The sequence below is a fragment of the Microcebus murinus genome, chromosome 8 (assembly GCF_040939455.1).
Source record: "Microcebus murinus isolate Inina chromosome 8, M.murinus_Inina_mat1.0, whole genome shotgun sequence".
Lineage (NCBI taxonomy): Eukaryota > Metazoa > Chordata > Mammalia > Primates > Cheirogaleidae > Microcebus > Microcebus murinus.
The window spans coordinates 44,294,481-44,314,716 of record NC_134111.1 but is presented as its reverse complement, the minus strand read 5'-3'; the positions used below and the strand labels follow the sequence as shown (position 1 = coordinate 44,314,716).

Here is a 20,236-nt window from a genome sequence, read left to right as displayed (position 1 = left end):
TTCATAAAAGGTGATATATCGTGCAGTTTTTAAGCTATTTCTGATATGTAAACAAAATGAAAACTAGAAACCCAGGTTTTGGTATTGAGAATGTTATTAGGATATCACTAAATGTTGAAGAAATTACCCTAGAAATGATCTGTGATGAGTAGCAGGGGGGTGGAGAGGGAGGATTATTTTATTTAGCATCTCATTAGCTGGCTACCATAATGAATATTAAACTTTTCCTCATGGGAATTATTTTTAAGATATTTTTTCTATTGGAATACATATCTGTTTAAAATAGACTAAGAATTTCTTCATGAAAAGTTTCTTGGCAAGTTAATTTGGAATATACGTCTAGGCTAAAGCCAAAGAAAAATAAGTGCTAATTATGGTGTTCACTAGCTCACTCTCTCTGTGTATATATGTATGTGTATTTATGTGTATGTGCATGTACATATGTATAGATACCCACATGCTTGTATATGTATCGAATATATTTAGGGTAAAGTGAACAAAAAGTGGTCATATGTACAATAGAAATATGAAATTGTAATTAAGCATGAGTCAGAAAAACTTCTAAAGTGTATTTGGAAACTACCTTTGTACTGCATAGTGATTTTTTTTTTTATGTATACATGAAAAGTACAGCAGAATAATAAATACTGTCTATTTGTTTACAAGACTTAAAAAGACAGGGCATTTAAAAGGAACTGAAATATCTAATTTGATTTAAGCAATACTAGCTTTTGAGTTGGGACCTAAATTAAGTTTAAAGAATCCTGTCATTATCTACATGACCCATTTATTACATGAATTAGAATATAGAGCAGGTTGTCTTCCTGGGTATATGACAACTAAATTACAACAAAAGCTTTATCTACTCATGCTAACCTTATCCTCAAAGGCCTACTGGTACAAAGACATTCTTTTGTGTTCCTGTGCCCCATTTTACATAATTGCTATGTTCCTAAAAGTAGTAAAAAGGGAAGATTTGAGAGAGATTAATGTAACAAAAAATGAATCAAACTAGTGAAACTGCATTTAAGTTTATTCATTCTTTAAGAATTGAGCATACTCTGCAAAAGGTAATGTACTAATCAAAAATACCAAAAATTATGTTAATTTTTCTGCCTTAAAATTTTTTTCTCTGGCAGATAAGGTGATATGCTTTGGAAAAACTATGCTATAAGACACAAGGTAGTGGTGAATACTTTATTCCTGCATTGTGTTAGTCATGTGGCAGCTACCTTTCATCTTTTTGTCACTCTATAAATGCTAGAATGGAAGACCTGTGCCTTGTTTATGGATTTGGTTTACTTTATCTACACAGTGTGATGGGTGTGATAGATCATCCTAGCTAGCTATTGAACAAACGGATCTACACATGTCCTATAAATATAAACAAGATACTAAAAATTTAAAGTAGAAGAACTTCTATGTGTAAAACAAGAAAGGTCTGGCCTGGCACGGTGACTCACACCTGTAATTCTAGTACTCTAGGAGGCCGAGGCGGGCAGATTGTTTGAGCTCAGGAGTTCAAGACCAGGCTGAGCAAGAGCGAGACCCCGTCTCTACTAAAAAGAGAAAGAAGTTAATTGGCCAACTAAAAATATATAGAAAAGTTTAGCTGGGCATGGTGGCGCATGCCTGTAGTCCCAGCTACCTGGGAGGCTGAGGCAGGATTGCTTGAGTCCAGGAGTTTGAGGTTGCTGTGAGCTAGGCTGACGCCACAGCACTCTAGCCCGGGCGGCAGAGTGAGACTCTGTCTCAAAAAAAGAAAGGTTCTTGAAGGGTTGAGAGAGAGAGGATTTTCACTGGTAGATTGCAGAGAAGATGTCCTCTAAATGCAGGTCGTGCCAGGAGCAGTGCGTAGAGCATGGCAAGTATTTCATATCACTTAAGATGTGAAACTGAGGTGTAGAACTGTCATTTTCCAGCTTGCTAATTGAGTGCTGAGGCTGCAATCAAGATATAGGCTGGGGCTCAAGTCTATACCGGAATGGGATCTGCTTCCAAGTTCACTCTTCTGGCTGTTGACTAAAGACATCAGTTGCCACGTGGGCCTTTCCAGAGGACCACTGGCTTCTCTCAGAGCAAGGCAGAGTGCCCCAAACTTTTGTGGCAACCTAACTCAGAAGCGACATCCCATCACTCTTGCTGCATTCTGTTCACTAGAAGTGAGTCACTAAATCCAGTCGCTGCTCAAAGGAGTTTCCATGAACAGGCAGGGTCATGGAGGGCCATCTTAGAGGCTGCCTACCACAGTAATATACTTCATTTAACTCAGTAGATCAAAAACAGTATTTCAATATGTAATCAACATACAAACATCACTAATAGAATTTAATATTTCGTATTAAGCTTATAAGATATAGTGTGTATTTTATACTTATACATCTCAATTGAGATGCTATATTTTTATTAAAAATATTTGATCTATATTTAGATGTCACAAAATTTACAGTTAAAAAATAGATTTCCATACTCTTGTTATTCCAAATGTACTTAAATATTCTCCAATAATGGAATTAAGTGTCAGTTTATAAATACAAATTAGAATTAAATAAACTAAAAATGTAGTCCCTGAGTCACACCTAGTCATGTTTCAAGTGTTCGACAGCCACATGGCTACCATATTGGACAGAGTTCTAGAAATTTGGCTGCAAAAGAAAGGAAAATAAAATGGCACTTGGGAGGAGGAGGGAAGTAGAAATTAAGATAATAGAAATCTGTGCTTTTGTGGGGGTGTGTCCTGGGGAGAAAGAAAGAGATTTAAGATGCTGGAAACATAGGATATAATTAATGTCTTTGACTTGTTGGTCAGACTTGCGTGGAGGTGCCACAGGGGCCAAAAATCCTGAAGTGATGAATGGCTTGTGGTATTTCAGGTGCTGAAACATAAAAGAATTGAGTGTGGGAGACTGAAACCAGAGATTTTCAAAATTTTCCTTTGGGTTCACTCTGTTCATCATTTTTTCCTAGTGTAGATGCCAAGAGAGAGAAAAGTACTTGGAAATGGAACCTGTTTTCCAGGCTTTCCTTTCCTGTGAGTCTCAGAGGAGACCCTTTCCTGCCCACGACCAGAGGTGTTCTCAGGATAGGAAGAGCTCCCCAGGAAGGGAATGGGCATCTTGGCCATGTGACACTGTCATCTAAATGTTACTTGTAAATTAGCTCAGCCACTGTGCCCTCACCCCAGTTCTAACTTTCTCCATTTGCAGTCTCTGAGCAAAACTATTATGCTCTAATCTTTCTGTGTTAGAGATGAGGGGACCCGGGATCAGCTAGTCCAATACTACATTTTGAAAATGAGGAAATGGAGACTAGAGAAATTAAGTGATTTACTTAACGTAACACAAGTGGCAATTTAGGACACTCCAGGCCTTTTGATTCCCAGTACATGGTTTCCCCAATCTTGTCCAAGGAAGTAGTAACCTCTACTGGTGTGGCTGGTGTATGTGCACATCTGGTATTTGCATTCCTATTTGAATAAAAGGCTTATTTAGGTGGCCCTTATTAAGGTCATTGGTATTTGGTGGGTTTTCATTTGTGGTCACACGGTTTTCTGTGTGCTTTGGGGCAAATTTCTTAACCTCTGTAAACCCCATTTAAGTGGCAATGACAAATGCCTCATGAGATTAAATGTAGACAGGAAAGCACCTGCACAGGGTTTAGCCCTAGATATTCTCTTAAGAGTAGTTTTTTTTTTCTCTGCCATTTGGCTTTTGCGCATTCACTCTTTGTGTATTTTGTATGAATGTTTCAGCTCCCAAGGGGTAATGTGTATAGTATAGTAGTAAAGAGTGCTGGCTTTAGAATCTGACAGCTTGGGTTTAAATCTGCACTCTACCACTCACTAGCTAAGTGTCCTTAGGCAAGTTCCTAACCTCTGCACATCACCCTCATGTGGAATGTGGAGATGGCAGCACTTACCTTATATGATGTGAAGATTTGAGTTAGTACATGTCAAAACAGGACAATTTCTAGCACAATAGTCAACACTCAAGGGTTAGCTCTTACTGATGATATTAGATAAAAATTATTTTTCTTTATGTCCTTATTGAAACTTACTGTTGTGACCTGAAGATGCTAGCGTTAAGTGCTTGCTTTGTTGTGAAGAATACCCACTGCCTCTTTATTTGATACATTATGCTAAATGTAATGGAAAGATGAGTCCCATTCTTGAAAAGGTAACACAAAATTAGTTATTCTTTCCTGATGTTAATCATGATCGTTATTGATTAAGGGAAGCTACAGTCAGGACGTTTGAGTTCTGACCCACAGATAGATTATATAGCCTCAGCATAGGTAATGTGGCCTCAGGCATTATTCTAGGCAAAATGAGGGAGGTTTCTTTCCGCTCTAGAATTCTTCAGTCCCAATTGAATCCCAACCCTCCCCCCTTCCCCTTTTTCCTTAAATAGACCAAGGATTTAGAAACTTTCTGAGCATTAAGTACTTTTATCTACGTGGATCTGTTTGGGCCTTGAATGACTTCTGACACCTCTGTCTGGTCACAGTGTGTTATATTAATAGAATAGGTTGACTCTCAGCAACCCACTAAGTTTTTCCTCTCCTTTGAACACATGGAACATTAATGCAACATGCCTGCCTGCCCTTCCTCAATTAGAGCACCCTATGTGTGCCAGTTTTAGATGTTTTAGATGCTTCCAGAGAATGCGACAGGCCAGGTCCTAGCTCTCCAGGAATATTCATTCTAAGATCAAATAATAAACAAGTAAATAAATGAACAGGATGATTTCTGATAGTAATAGATATGATGAGGACAAAACAGGGTTATGTGAAGGACATTGGCACTTTTGAGTGGTTAGAGAATAATGCCTCTTTGAAGAAGGAATTTTTTTTTTTTTGAGACAGAGTCTCACTTTGTTGCCTGGGCTAGAGTGCCGTGGCATCAGCCTAGCTCACAGCAACCTCAAACTCCTGGACTCAAGCAATCCTACTGCCTCAGCCTCCCAAGTAGCTGGGACTACAGGCACCATGCCCGGCTAATTTTTTCTATATATATTTTTAGTTGGCCAATTTATTTCTATTTTTAGTAGAGACGGGGTCTCGCTCTTGCTCAAGCTGGTTTTGAACTCCTGACCTTGAGTGATCTGCCCGCCTCAGCCTCCCAGAGTGCTAGGATTACAGGCGCTCTGTATATTTTATCTGGATTCTAAATGAACTCAAGGAGCAGGCAATTTGAGGTTCCATGGGGAAAGCATTTGGGGCAGAGGAAAAAAATCTGTGTAAAGCCCTCAGATTTGAAGAGACTGGGCCTATTTGAGTAAAGGAAGGAATGCCAGTGTGAATTACTACATGGAATTGCAACTAGGAATAAGAGGGGAGCTCAGAGATTGGCAGAGGCTAGCTCAGTGGTTCTGAGTTCAGCATGTATCACAGTCACTTGGAGGGTTGTCAAATGTGCATCGCAAGGCCCTTTCCCCAGCATTTGTGATCATGTAGATCCCTGAAGCCTTAGAATTAGCATTTCTGAGAATGTCCCAGGTGCTGCTACTGCTGTGAAACCATTCTTGGAGAACCATCAGCCTTGCTCATCTGGGGCCTTATAAGCCCAGGAAAAGAATTTTGGATTTTATCAATGCACTGGAAGGCCAGTGGAGGATCAGAGATGTTATGTGATTTGCTTTACATGTTTAAGAGATCACTCTACTACAGAAAAGAAAGGATTTTAAGGGACAAGAGGAGAAACAGGAAAGACCAGGGAGGAGGCGCTCGGAGCAGTTCAGGCAAGAGATGTTGGGTTAATTACCAGGGTGGTGGCACAGGAGCTGGTTGAAAAGTACCCAGGCTCAGGATGTGTTTTAGAGTTAAGAGATGATGGGACTTAGAATAGCTTGGAACTAGGAGATAAAGGAAAGAGAGGAACCAAGATATGCCTAGGTTTTTTGCTTGAGTAAACTGGGTGGTCACTGGTGCCATTTGTAGACATGGGACATAATGGGGGGTGGGGTTTGGGTGAGAATGGGGAGTGAGAGTGGAGAAGAGAATCAAGAATTTAGGTTAGGCTCACGCCTATAATCCTACCACTCTGGGAGCCCGAGGTGGGCAGATTATTTGAGCTCAGCAGTTCGAGACCAGTCTGATCAAGAGCCAGTGAGAGCCCATCTCTACTAAAAATAGAAAGAAATTAATTGGCCAATTAAAAAAAATATGTATATATATATAAAATTAGCCGGGCATGGTGGCAAATGCCTGTAGTCCCAGTTACTGGGGAGGCTGAGGCAGGAGGATTGCTTGAGACCAGGAGTTTGAGGTTGCTGTGAGCTAGGCTGACGCCACAACACTCTAGCATGGGCAACAGGGTGAGACGCTGTCTCAAAAAAAAAAAAAAAAAATTTAGGTTATATAAAGTTTGAAACACTTATGGAACACTTAAGTATCTCAAATGGAGATGAGCCGGAGATTATTGGGCATATAAATCAGAACCCAATAAACAGGTCCAGGTTGGAGATGTGAATTTGAAAGCCATCAACACATAGATGGCCTTGAAAGCCATGGAGTTTGCTGAAATCACCTGGGTTTGGCAGTTGTGGAAGGACAAGAGAAAAGAGCAGAGAATGTGGCCCTGGAGTGCTCCAACATTTAGAAATCAGGCAGGGGAAATGAAGGTAGTGTGGAGACTGAGAAGTTGTAGTGAAGAAGGAAGGAAACAATAGATTGTGTAGTCAAAGAAGCCAAGGGCAGAGAATCCCATCCAGGGGCCTTGGGCACCTGTGAAACATGGTCACCGAGACCAAAATGAGACATAATTGTCCATTCAGTTTGGACTCCACATTTCTCTCCTCAAGGTTGTCTACTCAGTCAAGAGTCATAGTCTTGGGTTTCTCCTTGGTGAATTTTCATTATGCTTATGTTTTGAAGACACTTTGACATAGTCACATTGATTTGGAATTAGTCTCACCATTGTCGTTCTTAATTGGATTCCCTCAAGAATATAGCACAATGTTAATCCTACTTCTGAACAAATTGTATTTAACAAAATCTTTTGTTTTAGTAAACCCAGATAAACTGAGAAATTGTGTTGAGAAATGGGTCTCTACTTTATGATTGGATGCATAGTTTAGGGGCCATCCAAATTTCGCCAGTTATTGAAAAGGACTGCCTCATTATCACTTACCATGATGAATCTTACGTTTGAAAGCCCTTTATATTGAAAGCGGCTTGCTGGTAAATTCTTTTTGGTCCTTCGACTGTAATGTTTTCAAAGCCTATTGTGTTTTGTTTTATGAACCCCATATCCACTAGAATAGCCTATTTTAAAACTTATAATTCTATTTTTATATTTTTATCTTTAATATTGAAGCTAAATTTTTGGATAGTATTTCTCTGCATCTGTAAGAATACTATATAAATATGTTAAATATAGCAAACTGATTTAAGATCTCACTGGACTTGACTAACATATTAGGAATGTAAGTATATCTTGGCCCAGCAGTGGCTCACTCCTGTAATCCTAGTGCTTGGGGAGGCCAAGGTGGGAGGATTGCTTGAGGCCAGAAGTTCGAGGCTATGAGTATATCTCATATAATATTTTAAAGCTTTTTTCTTTCAAACCAAGAAGTGATATTTGATTAGAATTCTGCTGTTTTGCTGAGTTTCTCTTTTATTCCCTCTTTCTATTTTAAGGATTTTAATACTGACAGTAATGGAATAATGATTACAATGGACATACAATATTGAAGTGCCTTGTCAATCAAAATGATAAAAAGACCAATCAGTAGTAATAGTAGGTTGCCCATTGAATTCTGTGTTAAAATGAAGTCCTGATATTTTCAAAAAGGTTATTAAATACTAATTTATACTTTAATTCTCATTATGAAAATTGAGTCTAATATTGAGATTATTTTAATAAATCAATTTATGTAAGTAATAACTTACTATAGCTTGTTATTTTTAAGGCTTGATTAATGAATGTTTGCCCTGACCTGGGGAAGTTTTCTGTCTCAAATATCTTTTTATTATAACTTCCCTTCCACCTTACCCTTGTGTGAAATTTGGTATTGTTTATTGTTAAGAGTAGCAGCCTCTAAGGAGTGGACACTGATAGTTAAACTAGGCCGATGACAAAGAAGAGCTTATGTGAAAATCTGTTAAATCTGTTTAAACCATGATTCCTGTTTAAAAAGGGATTAGGAGACTTCAGTCGCAGTGACTGTGATTTTAAAATGTTAATGAAAACTAGTATTCTTAAGCAGTAAATTTTACTTTTTATTGGATGTTGATGTCACTTGTTTTTTTCATTTCTTTTCCACCCCCCCCCCCTTTGGCATCACCTGGATTTCCTACATTTAGATTATGATATAACCTTTGATTATACCTTTGACTCTGGGTAACATTTAAGTTAATTTTGTCAGTGCTTCAAAGCATCTAACCAAAAACTTACAAACATTAAGAGAGTCGTGTGTAGATAAGAGATATTTTTAAAATTTTGCTGATGAACGAAAGCTGAAAAAGGTTAAAAAGGTCTTCAAGCCACTTAGGATTCAGGCCAAATCCAAGACTCCTCCTGGTATTCTTGTCACTAGACTGGACTGTGTAGTAAACATACATTTTTAAATCTAACATGAATGGATCACAACTGGGAACCAACACAGGAGTGATCCTATAGGCTCTGCCTATCTAAATTCTATTCTTTCAATAACCGAGTCCGGTGAGAACCTTGTCTCTTCTATTTGGAGCATGCCTTGATCACTGCTTCCCTGCTCCACACAGCTGGTCTCAACTGGCTCTCGTTGTCCTGACTTTTCAAAGTCACCCATTTGTTTTATGACCATTCTTTTTTACTTTGTATTTGTTATTTAACTACACATTACATCTTTCCTTTTGGATTGCTATTTCATTGTGGAAGGATCTTGCTCTCATTCACATGTGCTCTCCATTTCTCAGGAAGAAAGGTGACAAATACTTTATTAATTGAAGCAATAATTGGGAACATTAAAGTTATATGTAAATAGGCCAGACAGGGTGGCTCACGCCTATAATCCTAGCACTCTGGGAGGCTGAGGTGGGCGGATTGCTCGAGGTCAGGAGTTCAAAACCAGCCTGAGCAAGAGCGAGACCCCGTCTCTACTATAAATAGAAAGAAATTAATTGGCCAACTTTTATATATAGAAAAAATTAGCCGAGCATGGTGGTGCATGCCTGTAGTCCCAGCTACTCGGGAGGCTGAGGCAGCAGGATTGCTTGAGCCCAGGAGTTTGAGGTTGCTGTGAGCTAAGCTGACGCCACAGCACTCACTCTAGCCTGGGCAACAGAGCGAGACTCTATCTCAAAAAAAAAAAAAAAAAAAAAAAAGTTGTATGTAAATAATTTTTCAACTAGTGCTTTGTCCTGCTTTCCTTTTTTTTTCTTTTTAAATAGGCTTTAAATAGAGGTGGGTTTTCATCACAGAATCAAACTACTGTAGGAAGGCAATCACACATACACAAACATCAAAACTATGAGTCACAGGAGTTCTTCATTGCAGTATGATGTAGATAGGGAAGACTTCCCCAGAATTGCAACTCACCTGGACCTTGAGGATAACAAATAATACAGTATATAAAGATGGAGAGGATGGGGAGGGCATTTCAAATGGAGACCAGGGAGAGCAGCTCATGGAGATGCAAAGGACCTAGAATGAGGCAAGTGGGGAGATCACCGTGGCAGACGGTGCCAGCCATACCTTTCTTCATAGGCTCTCTTCCTGAAAGCCAAGTCCACTGTGGACAAATTGCTTCTACTGCTTTACTGCCCTGCCAGTGGCAGTTTGGCTTCTCTTTTGGCTTTCCTGATGAAACACTTTTAAAGACCCTAAAGTTCTGAGTTATCTCTTACTAATAAATCCAGTGTGTATTTTTCAATATTCAACTTTTTATTTTTTTGAGACAGAATCTTGCTTTGTTGCCCAGGCTAGAGTGAGTGCCATGGCGTCAGCCTCGCTCACAGCAACCTCAAACTCCTGGGCTCAAGCAATCCTCCTGCCTCAGCCTCCCAAGTAGCTGGGACTACAGGCATGCGCCACCATGCCCGGCTAATTTTTTTCTCTATATATATTAGTTGGCCAATTAATTTCTATTTTTATAGTAGAGATGGGGGTCTCGCTCAGGCTGGTTTCGAACTCCTGACCTTGAGCAATCCGCCCACCTCGGCCTCCCAGAGTGCTAGGATTACAGGTGTGAGCCACCGCACCCAGCCCAATATTCAACTTTTTAAGAATAAAATGTAATGAATATTTTCAAAATCCATAGATAATCTTTATATAAAAACCCATTTTTTGGTGGTAAGAACTTTTTTCCTTCCTAATTATATGCTTAGGCAGCTCACCTTTTATGCAAAGTATTCATTGAATTTACTTTTTAAGTAAGTATGAGTACTGGCATTGTTCCAGAGATGCTGTGCATTTGTAAACATGTGAGCATGGTGGTGGAGACAAGTCCCTACTCTCGTGGAATTACTTACCCTATAATGGAGGGGGAGACATAACTATGTTGCTGATTAACCCTATGTCAAAAAATAAAGCAGAGAAAGAGAGGTGTGTGTTTAACATCAGCAGCGCTCTGTACAGGGTCTTGTATTCTAGGTGTGTTTAAAGAAAAGGTAAGAGTCCTAGGACTGGAGCGGTTGAGCCTAAGGAGAAAATGGAAGAGAAGGGGAGTGGACAAGCTATATATAGGTAAGGGAGGACAGATTACAGACTCCTCAATTTATGATGGTTCATTTACAATTTTCCAACTTCACTGTGGGCTTACCAGGATTGCAACCCCATCGTAAAATCGAGGAATATCTGGATTTACAGTGGTTGATTTACAATTTTTTACTCTATGATTAGGATATTTTTTACTCTACGTTTATTGGGATATTAAATGCATTTTTTTTGTTTCAGCATGTTATGGGGATACAAATGTTAAGGTTACGTATATTGCCCATGCCCCCCTCCCCCCTCGAGTCAGAGCTTCAAGTGCGATCATCCCCCAAACGTTGCACATCTTGCTCATTATGTATGTATATACCCATCCCCTCCTTCCCCCTCCCATCTGCCTGACACCCGATAAATGTTATTCCTGTATGTCCACTTAGGTGTTGATCTATTAATACCAATTTGCTGGGGAGTACATGTGGTGCTTGTTTTTCCATTCTTGAGATACTTTGCTTAGTAGAATGGGTTCCAGCTCTATCCAGGTAAATACAAGAAGTGCTATATCACCATTGTTTCTTACAGCTGAGTAGTACTCCATGGTATACATATACCACATTTTATTAATCCACTCATGTATTGATGGGCACTCGGGTTGTTTCCACAACTTTGCAATTGTGAATTGTGCTGCTATAAACATTCAAGTGCAGGTGTCTTTTTCATAAAGTGACTTTTGATCTTTTGGGTAGATGTCCAGTAGTGGAATTGCTGGATCAAATGGTAGATCTACTTGTATCCCTTTAAGGTATTTCCATATTGCTTTCCACGGAGGTTGAACTAGTTTGCAGTGCCACCAGCAATGTAGGACTGTTCCTATCTCTCTGCATCCACACCAACATTTATTGTTTGGGGACTTTTTGATAAAGGCCATTAAATGCATTTTTGACTTACATTATTTTTGATCTAGGATGGATTTACTGGAATGTAACCCCATTGTAAGTAGAGGAGAATCTATACAGGAATCTAGCTCTTATTCTGGGTGACATTAGAAACCACTGGAGGATGTGAGAAGGGGTGTAGTAATCTGACTTGTATTTTAAAAAGATCACTTTGGTTGCTATACACACTGCATTGTTCATTGCTAGGTGAAGTGGGAAAAACATCTATATAGCATGCTTTTTTTTTTTTTTTTTTTTTTGCAGGGAGTTATAAAAGTAGGAAGAGAGATGAAAGTGGTACTCAGGGAAAATACCAAAAAAAAATGTTGCATTTTTGGAATCCATTCAATGTGCTGTATCAACTCAATGAAGGAAGAAATTCTGTATGGTGAGGTGGGGATGTGAGGTGAGAGTGTAGATTTAGCTAGACTTTGAAGGATTGGTACAGAGGCAGAACATATTAAATTGGAAACATGCATTGAAAGGCCCAAAGGTAAGTGCCATTATGAGGTATGAGAGTGAGGTATTGATCTCCATCTTGAGACATTAAGAATTTTTACAATTTATCAAAGAAAACAAATTATCTTCTTGATTTGGTACAGTGAAGACATACTAATTAAATTTAATGAAGGAAAATATCAAATCTCATTATCATATTTCTTTTTATTACCAAGTAGGTAGAATACTTAAAACAAAATGCTGATTGGAAAAGGAACAAAAAAACTTCCCTTAATTCTACCATCCAACACTAACAGTTAATATTTTGGTGCATGTTTTCTAGATATAAAAAACAGCTATCTACACATTTGGAATTTTATGAATTAGATCATATTAGAAAGTTACTTTAAAAATATATGTGCCTTATTTTCTGTGTTTTGTTTTTATTTTAGGAGAAAACCAAAAGCCAAGGCACCACCTCCTCCGGCTGAGAGCAAAAATGTTGATGTCTCTTCAGTTGCTGATTCTGTAGACTCTGCTGCTTTTATCATGGAACAGAAAGAAAACATGATAGACAAAGACATTGAACTCTCAGTGATTCTACCTGGGGATGTTATCAAATCTACTACTGTTCATGGCAGGTACGCTGGAGGAAATGAAATACCAGCACTTCCCTTTCTTATTGTACCATTGAAACCCTCTGTGGTTTATCTCTTGATATTTTTCTTTGATAAAATACTTTATCCATCACTCAGTTCAGTTACCTGTTTTTAAAACAATGCTAAAGTGTTAAAATTTTTCTGCTAATGGATTAATATCACCGCTGTGAATTCCACAAACCTAATTGACTCTTGAAATTTGCAATGATTTCATGTCTTGTTAGTTGTTTTTTTTTTTGAGACAGCGTCTCATTCTATTGCCAAGCTAGAGTGCGGTGGCATCATCATAGCTCACTGCAACCTCAAACTCCTGGGTACAAACCATTCTCCTGCCTCAGGCTCCTGAATAGCTGGGACTATAGGTGTGCATCGCCCGGCTAATTTTTCTATTCTTTGTAGAGCCGGGGTCTCCCTCTTGCTCAGGCTGGTCTCAAACTCAAGGCCTCAAGTGATCCTCCTGCCTTGGCCTCCCAGAGTGCTAGGATTACTGGCATGATCCACCACACCTGGCCTTTAATCAGTTTTAAAAAAATAAATTTCCCAGAGGAATGGTCATCAGTTGTATTGATTTTGTGAGCCAAGTTTACAAAGCAAGCCAGTTACCCACAAGAAAATCCTTTCCCCTCCTCCCCAAATTGTTTTTCCCAGTTTAAGCTGCAGCTTTGAATTTGATTTTGCAGAACTTATAAACTACTCTTAAAATAGAATACTTTCTTATTTATCAAAACAGTTAACTCTATAAAATTGACAGAATATTTTACTTTGTTGAAAGATTTAGTTGATGAAAACTGTAGATGAGTTAAATAGAAATGTAAAATCAAACTTCTTTTTTTTTAATTTTTACCAGCCAGGGTGGGAGAATAAAATTAAACTTTAATCCAGCAAGAAGGGAAGATATGCTTTAGGACACTGATATTTTTAAATACATTCATTAAAATTGGAAAATGGAACAAAGCCAAGTGTAATTTTCCATTCATTCTGAAGTGGAAAGTTACATGAACTGTATACTGGGTTTTGTTCCACCTTTCACCTTCAACTGCCCATTTGTTATCAGGAGTCCTGTTTTAGAAATTTAAGCTGTTCTGACCTCAGTTTTGTGTGTGTGTGTGTGTGTGTGTGTAAGGAAAACAAAGGAATAAGTAAGCAATATATTGGGTATCGCATTCTTATAATCCGTTTTAGTCTAGAAAAACTTATTCAAGATAACCTTAATTTTGAGATTTATCATCAAAATCATGTAACTTTACAAATTATTGAAAGATGAAAATAGTTCATCTCTTGCAAATAATACATATTATGCATTAAATTCTCCTCATTAAATTTGAGTAAGCTGCATTTTGCCATTTATTTTTTACTGAAAGTGGTTTAGAAGAGCACACATTGAACCCTGTTTATGAGATTGAGAACCCTGTGGCTGTCCATGGTGGGTTCCTACCTGCACCTGTGTTTTGCCTCTCCTGGGTGAGGAAGGCGTTTTTTTTGTTGTTGTTTTTATTCCCCCCTTCCATCATCTTGTATTTTTAAAGGGGAAGGGAAGATATTTTGAAAGTTAGAGACAGTGGCATCATCTTAAATAATATCTTAAAGTTCAAAATAAGTTCTTAAAATAATATCATTACTCTTGTTTTAAAATGATAATGGATGTGGCTGAGGGTAGTAAAGGCAATTCTTCTTATTTTCCCTGAATTTAAAGTCAGTTAAAAAAAAATACCAAGAATCAGCATTTTTCTTAGTTCTTCATGGTTGACACTGATTTCATCACAAATACTCCTCAAAATTTCTTCTCAGATGTACCAGTCATCTCTTCCTATTGCTGTCTTCTCTATTTCCCATCAGTCAGCCTCTGGGTTCTTTAGATTTTATTTTTGTACCTCTAATGACTTCAGTATCAGAATCATGGTTTTTCACTATCCTGTCACCCATCATAATTATTTTCGACTTTTCCATGTGCCACCCTGAGTTAACTTTTCTTCTGTTTCTTTTAACTCTGGAAACCTAGATCCATAGTCACTTTCCTCTGTCCACCAGGGAATTGTGAGATCTCATCATTCAAAATTGTTCCATTTCTCAGATCTTAGGGTTCCTTCTTTGAATAAAACCTTTTACACATACATCTAGCTTACCCACTTTTTCTTTCTTAAGTGAATTTGTTCTTCATCTTCCTTATTAAGTCTAATTTATGACTGCTATTTAGGTTACTGCATTTTTCTTCATGTCTAAATTTTCTTCACCTCTAATTTTTCTTTATACCTAAATGAGGGATTCTACATTAGACATTTCTCCTACATTTTATTTATAAGGACCCTAGATTTTTCTTACCCTCCTGACCTTCCAGCATGTTTACTTGACAGGTCCCTAAACCTGAGTAATTTCCCTTCAATCAGCTTTTTGTTTCTGGGCCCCAGTTGTTGCTGAATTGCTGCAATTTTCTTATCTATGAAAATGTATTATAGCTGAATCATTGAGATTAAATAAGATATCATATATTGCTAGGATTAAATACTATCAGTGCCTGGCACATACTGACTTCATCCATTTTTTACTGGGAACTGCTTTTCTTAACCTTGGGCTCTCTCCATTTGCCTTACTCCTTCAGATTAGTCTGGCTAAAATACTTCTCCATTTGTTCCACTACCTTTGAGAAAAGACTGCAGGGACAGCAATTTAATACCAAATTAAAGATGTCCAAATTACCAATCCTGGAGATTGGGACACCTATTTTCTTCTCAACTGAAATTAAGTAGGCATTTCTGTCACTACTCTCTTTTATGTATCTTAAGCTTCACTGTGTGACGACTTCTACAGATATCCTACCTCACTACATGAATGACTTCTTCTACAGATATTCTACTTCCTTCACTGACTGCCATACCTTTATAAACATTCCTCTCAACCCCCTCATAACTTATCACCCTCATTTTCTTCAGTTAGCTTATGTGGCTCATTCTTATCTATCTTTTTTTTTTTTTTGAGACAGAGTCTCACTCTGTTGCCTGGGCTAGAGTGCTGTGGCATCAGCCTAGCTCACAGCAACCTCAAACTTCTGGGTTCAAGCGATCCTTCTGCCTCAGCCTCCCGTGTAGCTGGGACTACAGGCATGCACCACCATGCCTGGCTAATTTTTTCTATATATTTTTAGTTGGCCAATTAATTTCTTTCTATTTTTAGTAGAGTTGGGGTCTCACTCTTGATCAGGCTGGTTTCCAACTCCTGACCTTGAGCAATCCTCCCTCCTCGGTCTCCCAGAGTGCTAGGATTACAGGCATGAGCCACTGTGCACAGCTAGGAAAAGTTAATTTTTAATAAAAATGAGCTTATAGCCTAAACTGTAATACACAACCTCATAAAGTAAGGAACTATGTGGGTACATTTGTGTACCCACATTCTAGGTCCTTATCTTACAGTCAGGTGTCTGTTTAGTAGGTAATTATTTGTACTAAAGTTTTAGTTCTTTTCTCCTCTTTTCTCTAGAATATACTTTTTTTCAAAGCACAATGTTCAATTTGGGAAATTTGATAAAAGATTGACATTAATTGTTAGTGAATAGGGACAGTGATTTATGGCTATACTACCACATTTTTCTCTCCTACAAGAGGGAGGAAGGAATAATCACTAAAAGAAGAAGAGGATATTTCTCTTTTATATCCTTATTATAAATAGGAATTTGTTCTGATTTGAGCAAATCTGAGGGTGCTGTGAATGAAAACACAAAAAAGGCACAGGACTTGAAGCTAGAAGTCTCAATTAGAAGTTACAGTTTGTTCCAAACTTGCTGTGTGATCTCAAGCAAGTCATCTCACCTCTCTGGGCTTTTCCTGTAAAATGACCCAAAGACATGTTGCATGTGATTTGTGGGCTGATTTGCTCTCTGGTAGCACCAGTTTATAGCAGAGTTGAGAGTAAACCCATGGTTTTGATTGGTGCGGGGTGGGTCAGCTATGAAACTCGGAAACATTTTACATGGAGTACAGCACCACCTATTGGAAAAAGTAGACTATGAAAAATGACCAGATAAAGCTGGATCAAAGGGCGTCATTTTTGTTAAATAAAAACAAACAAAAAAACCCAAAATAAGACAGTAACACAATAGTATAAATCTCCGAAGCATTTCTGAAGTTCACATATTTACATTTATTGAAAGGTGTCAAGTGACGCCAAATGTGGTATGTACATGCATAATCGGCTCTTTAATTTCCAAAAGCAACGCTGCTAAAAATCTATAGCATGACACAAATTATGTTTAAACTCTACAAAACTTAAATTTTGGTTTAAATCCTATTCAGCTGTAGCTGCTTCAAACGAAAGTTGGAATTTTAACGGTTAAAGTATTTAAGTGTAACAGTACTGCTTGAGTGTTTAATTGTGGGACTAGAAAATCCTGTACTCTAGGTTCTGGTACTGCCCTCTGTCCCCTACAACCTGTGGTGGCTAACTGCTCTCCTGGTTTAGAAAAGGGTGACAGAGAACTCACAAATGTTCTTTGAACCTTTGAAAACGTTGTTCCTGGGAGTTCAGGAATGCTCTTCCCTTGCTTTCCTGGCAGCTACATTTTGTAACAATGACCCTTTTAATTTTAAATTTTTTCTGATTACGAATGCAACAATTGGGCATATTAGCAAGTTGAAAAATACAGATAAGCCAAAAAATTTAAACATGATGTCATTATTAAGCAGGCAGATTATAACTTTTAAGATTGTGGTATTTAACCTTCTATTCACATACATGCACATATATGTACACATATCCTTTATATATACGCTGTTCTTTTACACCAATATGGCATTATATTGTACATGCTGTTTTGTAATCTGCTTTTTTTTAGTTATTTCCAACTTTCATGTCAATAAAATTTAATCCTTTGTCCATATTCAAATTGCCCCAATTATAGTGAGATATATTTGTAGTTTTGTTTTCATAAGGAATCTGTATGTTTGTTTAGTAGCTATATTCTTTTTTTTTTTTAGTAGCTATATTCTTAAATCACAGTTTTTATGAAGGAAATTATGACAATTAGCTTTGAATATAACATCCAAGTTAAGTGACCAGATAGAGCTCAGTGTAAAGTGGCAACTTTCTAAAAAAAAAAAATTTTTTTTTACTTTGAATAGTTTTTAGTATATAAGAATTTTTAGGCCAGGCGTGATGGCCCACGACTGTAATCCTAGCACTCTGGGAGGCCAAGGCAGGAGGATCATTCAAGGTCAGGAGTTTGAGACCAGCCTGAGCAAGAGCAAGACCCCCGTCTCTACTAAAAAATAGAAACTAGCTGGACAACTAAAAATATATAGAAAAAATTAGCCAGGCATGGTATGGTGCATGCTTGTAGTCCCAGCTTCTCAGGAGGCTGAGGCAGAAGGATTGCTTGAGCCCAGGAGTTGAAGGTTGCTGTGAGCTAGGTTGATACCATGACAGTCTAGTCCAGGAAACAGAGCAAGACTCTGTCTCAAAAAAAAAGAATTTTTATCAGTTTCTAATCCAGGGGTCTTCAAACTTTTAAACAGGAGGCCAATTCACTGTCCCTCAGACCATTGGAAGGCCAGACTATAGTTTAAAAAAAACTATGAACAAATTCCTATGCACACTGCACATATCTTATTTTGAAGTAAAAAAACAAACAGGCAAAAACACCCGCATGTGACCCATGGGCCGTAGTCCGCCTTATTTTCAAGTCTTAATTCTGTGTGTTACTTTCTTCAAAATGTTTCTTGTAGCATAATTCAATAAGCATTCTCAACTTTGAGATTAGGTTTCTTTCATGTACCTGATGTACTTCATTTCTTCAACATACACATAGTTGGAAAGCATTGCTTCATTCCTGAACTCATTACTGAGGTAGATGGGTTAATATAAGAGGGATAAACATCAGTAACAGCAGAGAATGTAATAAAGTTTTTATACAATGATTAGTAAGTTTAATTAGGTTGTTGGTATGCATTTATTATATAAGGTACTGAGAGAAACAATTCAAATCGACTCAGTTTTTAGAATTTATTGAAAATGTGTAAAATATTTTGTTAGATAGTATGGCACATTTAAAGAATCATACTAAAGAAGAATCTTAGGAAGAAGAATCTTAGCACCCTTATCAGATGCTTGAAATACATCTATTCATAATAAACCCTTATCACTTTGTATCCCCATTTCCCTAGAACAGTCCCTGTTGGCACCTATTATCCCAGATTCATTACTAATAACGCCCCTTTCACTCCCAGGTGTCCCAGATTGCATGATAAATTACATAGCCACCCTATTGGTAAGTGACTTTGTTTAAACAGTTGCATGGCTTGGAAGTTCACCAAAATGCAGTTTTCGGCACCTTGCTGACCTGAAAGCTCTTTAGTGATCATCATTTTTGATACCAGTTGAATCTTTAAAACATAAGAAATGTAATCTTTCTTAGCAGGTAGTAAAACAAGGGCAGGATTACACCTACTATGTCATGAATGCAGAAAAGGCCACCAGAGGATTTAGGGAGGGTTTAATGAAGTCATCAATCTATCAAGTAAACCTGCAGCAGATGGCCTGTTCCAAACCATGTGCCCCATCCTGATTGTCAGTATGTCAGGTATCATGATGCTAAAATGTAGCTGAAAGAATGCTAGACTGGGGAGTCAGCAGATTCTTGATCCTGACTGCTCCCCACATTCTGTATGTGCTCTATATAATCTGACCACGTAACCTCTCTAACCTAGGTTTTTTCCCCTAAAGTAGAAAGAGGCTTTTGTGGTCATGGTGGGCTTAAATTAGATAATAGATATGAAATTAATACAAGGAATTATTTCTGAAAAGAAGTGGGAAATCTCATCAGGATTAATACATTTCAAAAAAGAGTTTGTAAAGAGTCTTAAAGAATTCTGCCCTCCTGGAAATTATTATTTTATATTACAAGAGAAAAAAAATCTGTAAGTAATATTAATGCAAAGCAGACTCTGTTAAGTAATATACCAAACCAAAATTCAAAGTGGTGTGGTAATATAGAGAAGAGGCTAATTCTCATTTAAATGAGGAAGTGGTGATCAAGTTCACCCAGTCCTTTTCCACTATTAATAATTTGCCTCAGGTTTCAGGTGGATTGCTCACCTGTGGTCCTGCCTTAGGAACTAGGAAGACAGGTATCTTTTCTGTGGTGATCCTGTGGTCATACCTGTTAGCCAACTGCTGTCAGGTGCATCAGCTCGGGGATGATTATCCCAAACCAAAACTGTTGTCTTTGGCAGTAGTAGTTTGGCATCCAGGTGGATAATGCTATGATTACATGCAACAGGTGATTTTGCTTTCCATGGGTGTACTGTGTGTGTAGTCAATCCCAGCAACAGCCCCTTGGATGCAAGACCTGCTTAAAATTTAATATCTTACTTTTATAGCATTATTATAGCTGCTCTGTGGTGGAGCTAGACTGTAATTTCCACCCTCAAAATCTTCTGGTCAGGGTCATCTCTTCTGTGTTTTAATACTGAGGCTTCAATTAAATACTTAAAGTTATTCAAACTGGTCTAAGGCTGTTTTTGGAAGAAGTCTTATCCCTGTACATATGTCCCACCTTTGGGTAAAGATGGCATGCCTTTAGATATAAC

General features: G+C 38.0%; 1 protein-coding gene across 4 annotated transcripts in view; it reads left to right on the top strand.

Annotated features, from left to right (window-relative positions):
- Positions 1–20,236, top strand: part of COBLL1 (cordon-bleu WH2 repeat protein like 1) — a 186,222-nt gene that overhangs the window by 83,155 nt on the left and 82,831 nt on the right. For all 4 annotated transcript variants that reach the window (XM_012750024.3, XM_012750025.3, XM_012750028.2 and 1 more), the window contains exon 2: positions 12,456–12,644. In XM_012750024.3, the coding sequence (XP_012605478.2) occupies positions 12,456–12,644 (189 nt within the window). The remainder of the gene's footprint in view (positions 1–12,455; positions 12,645–20,236) is intronic.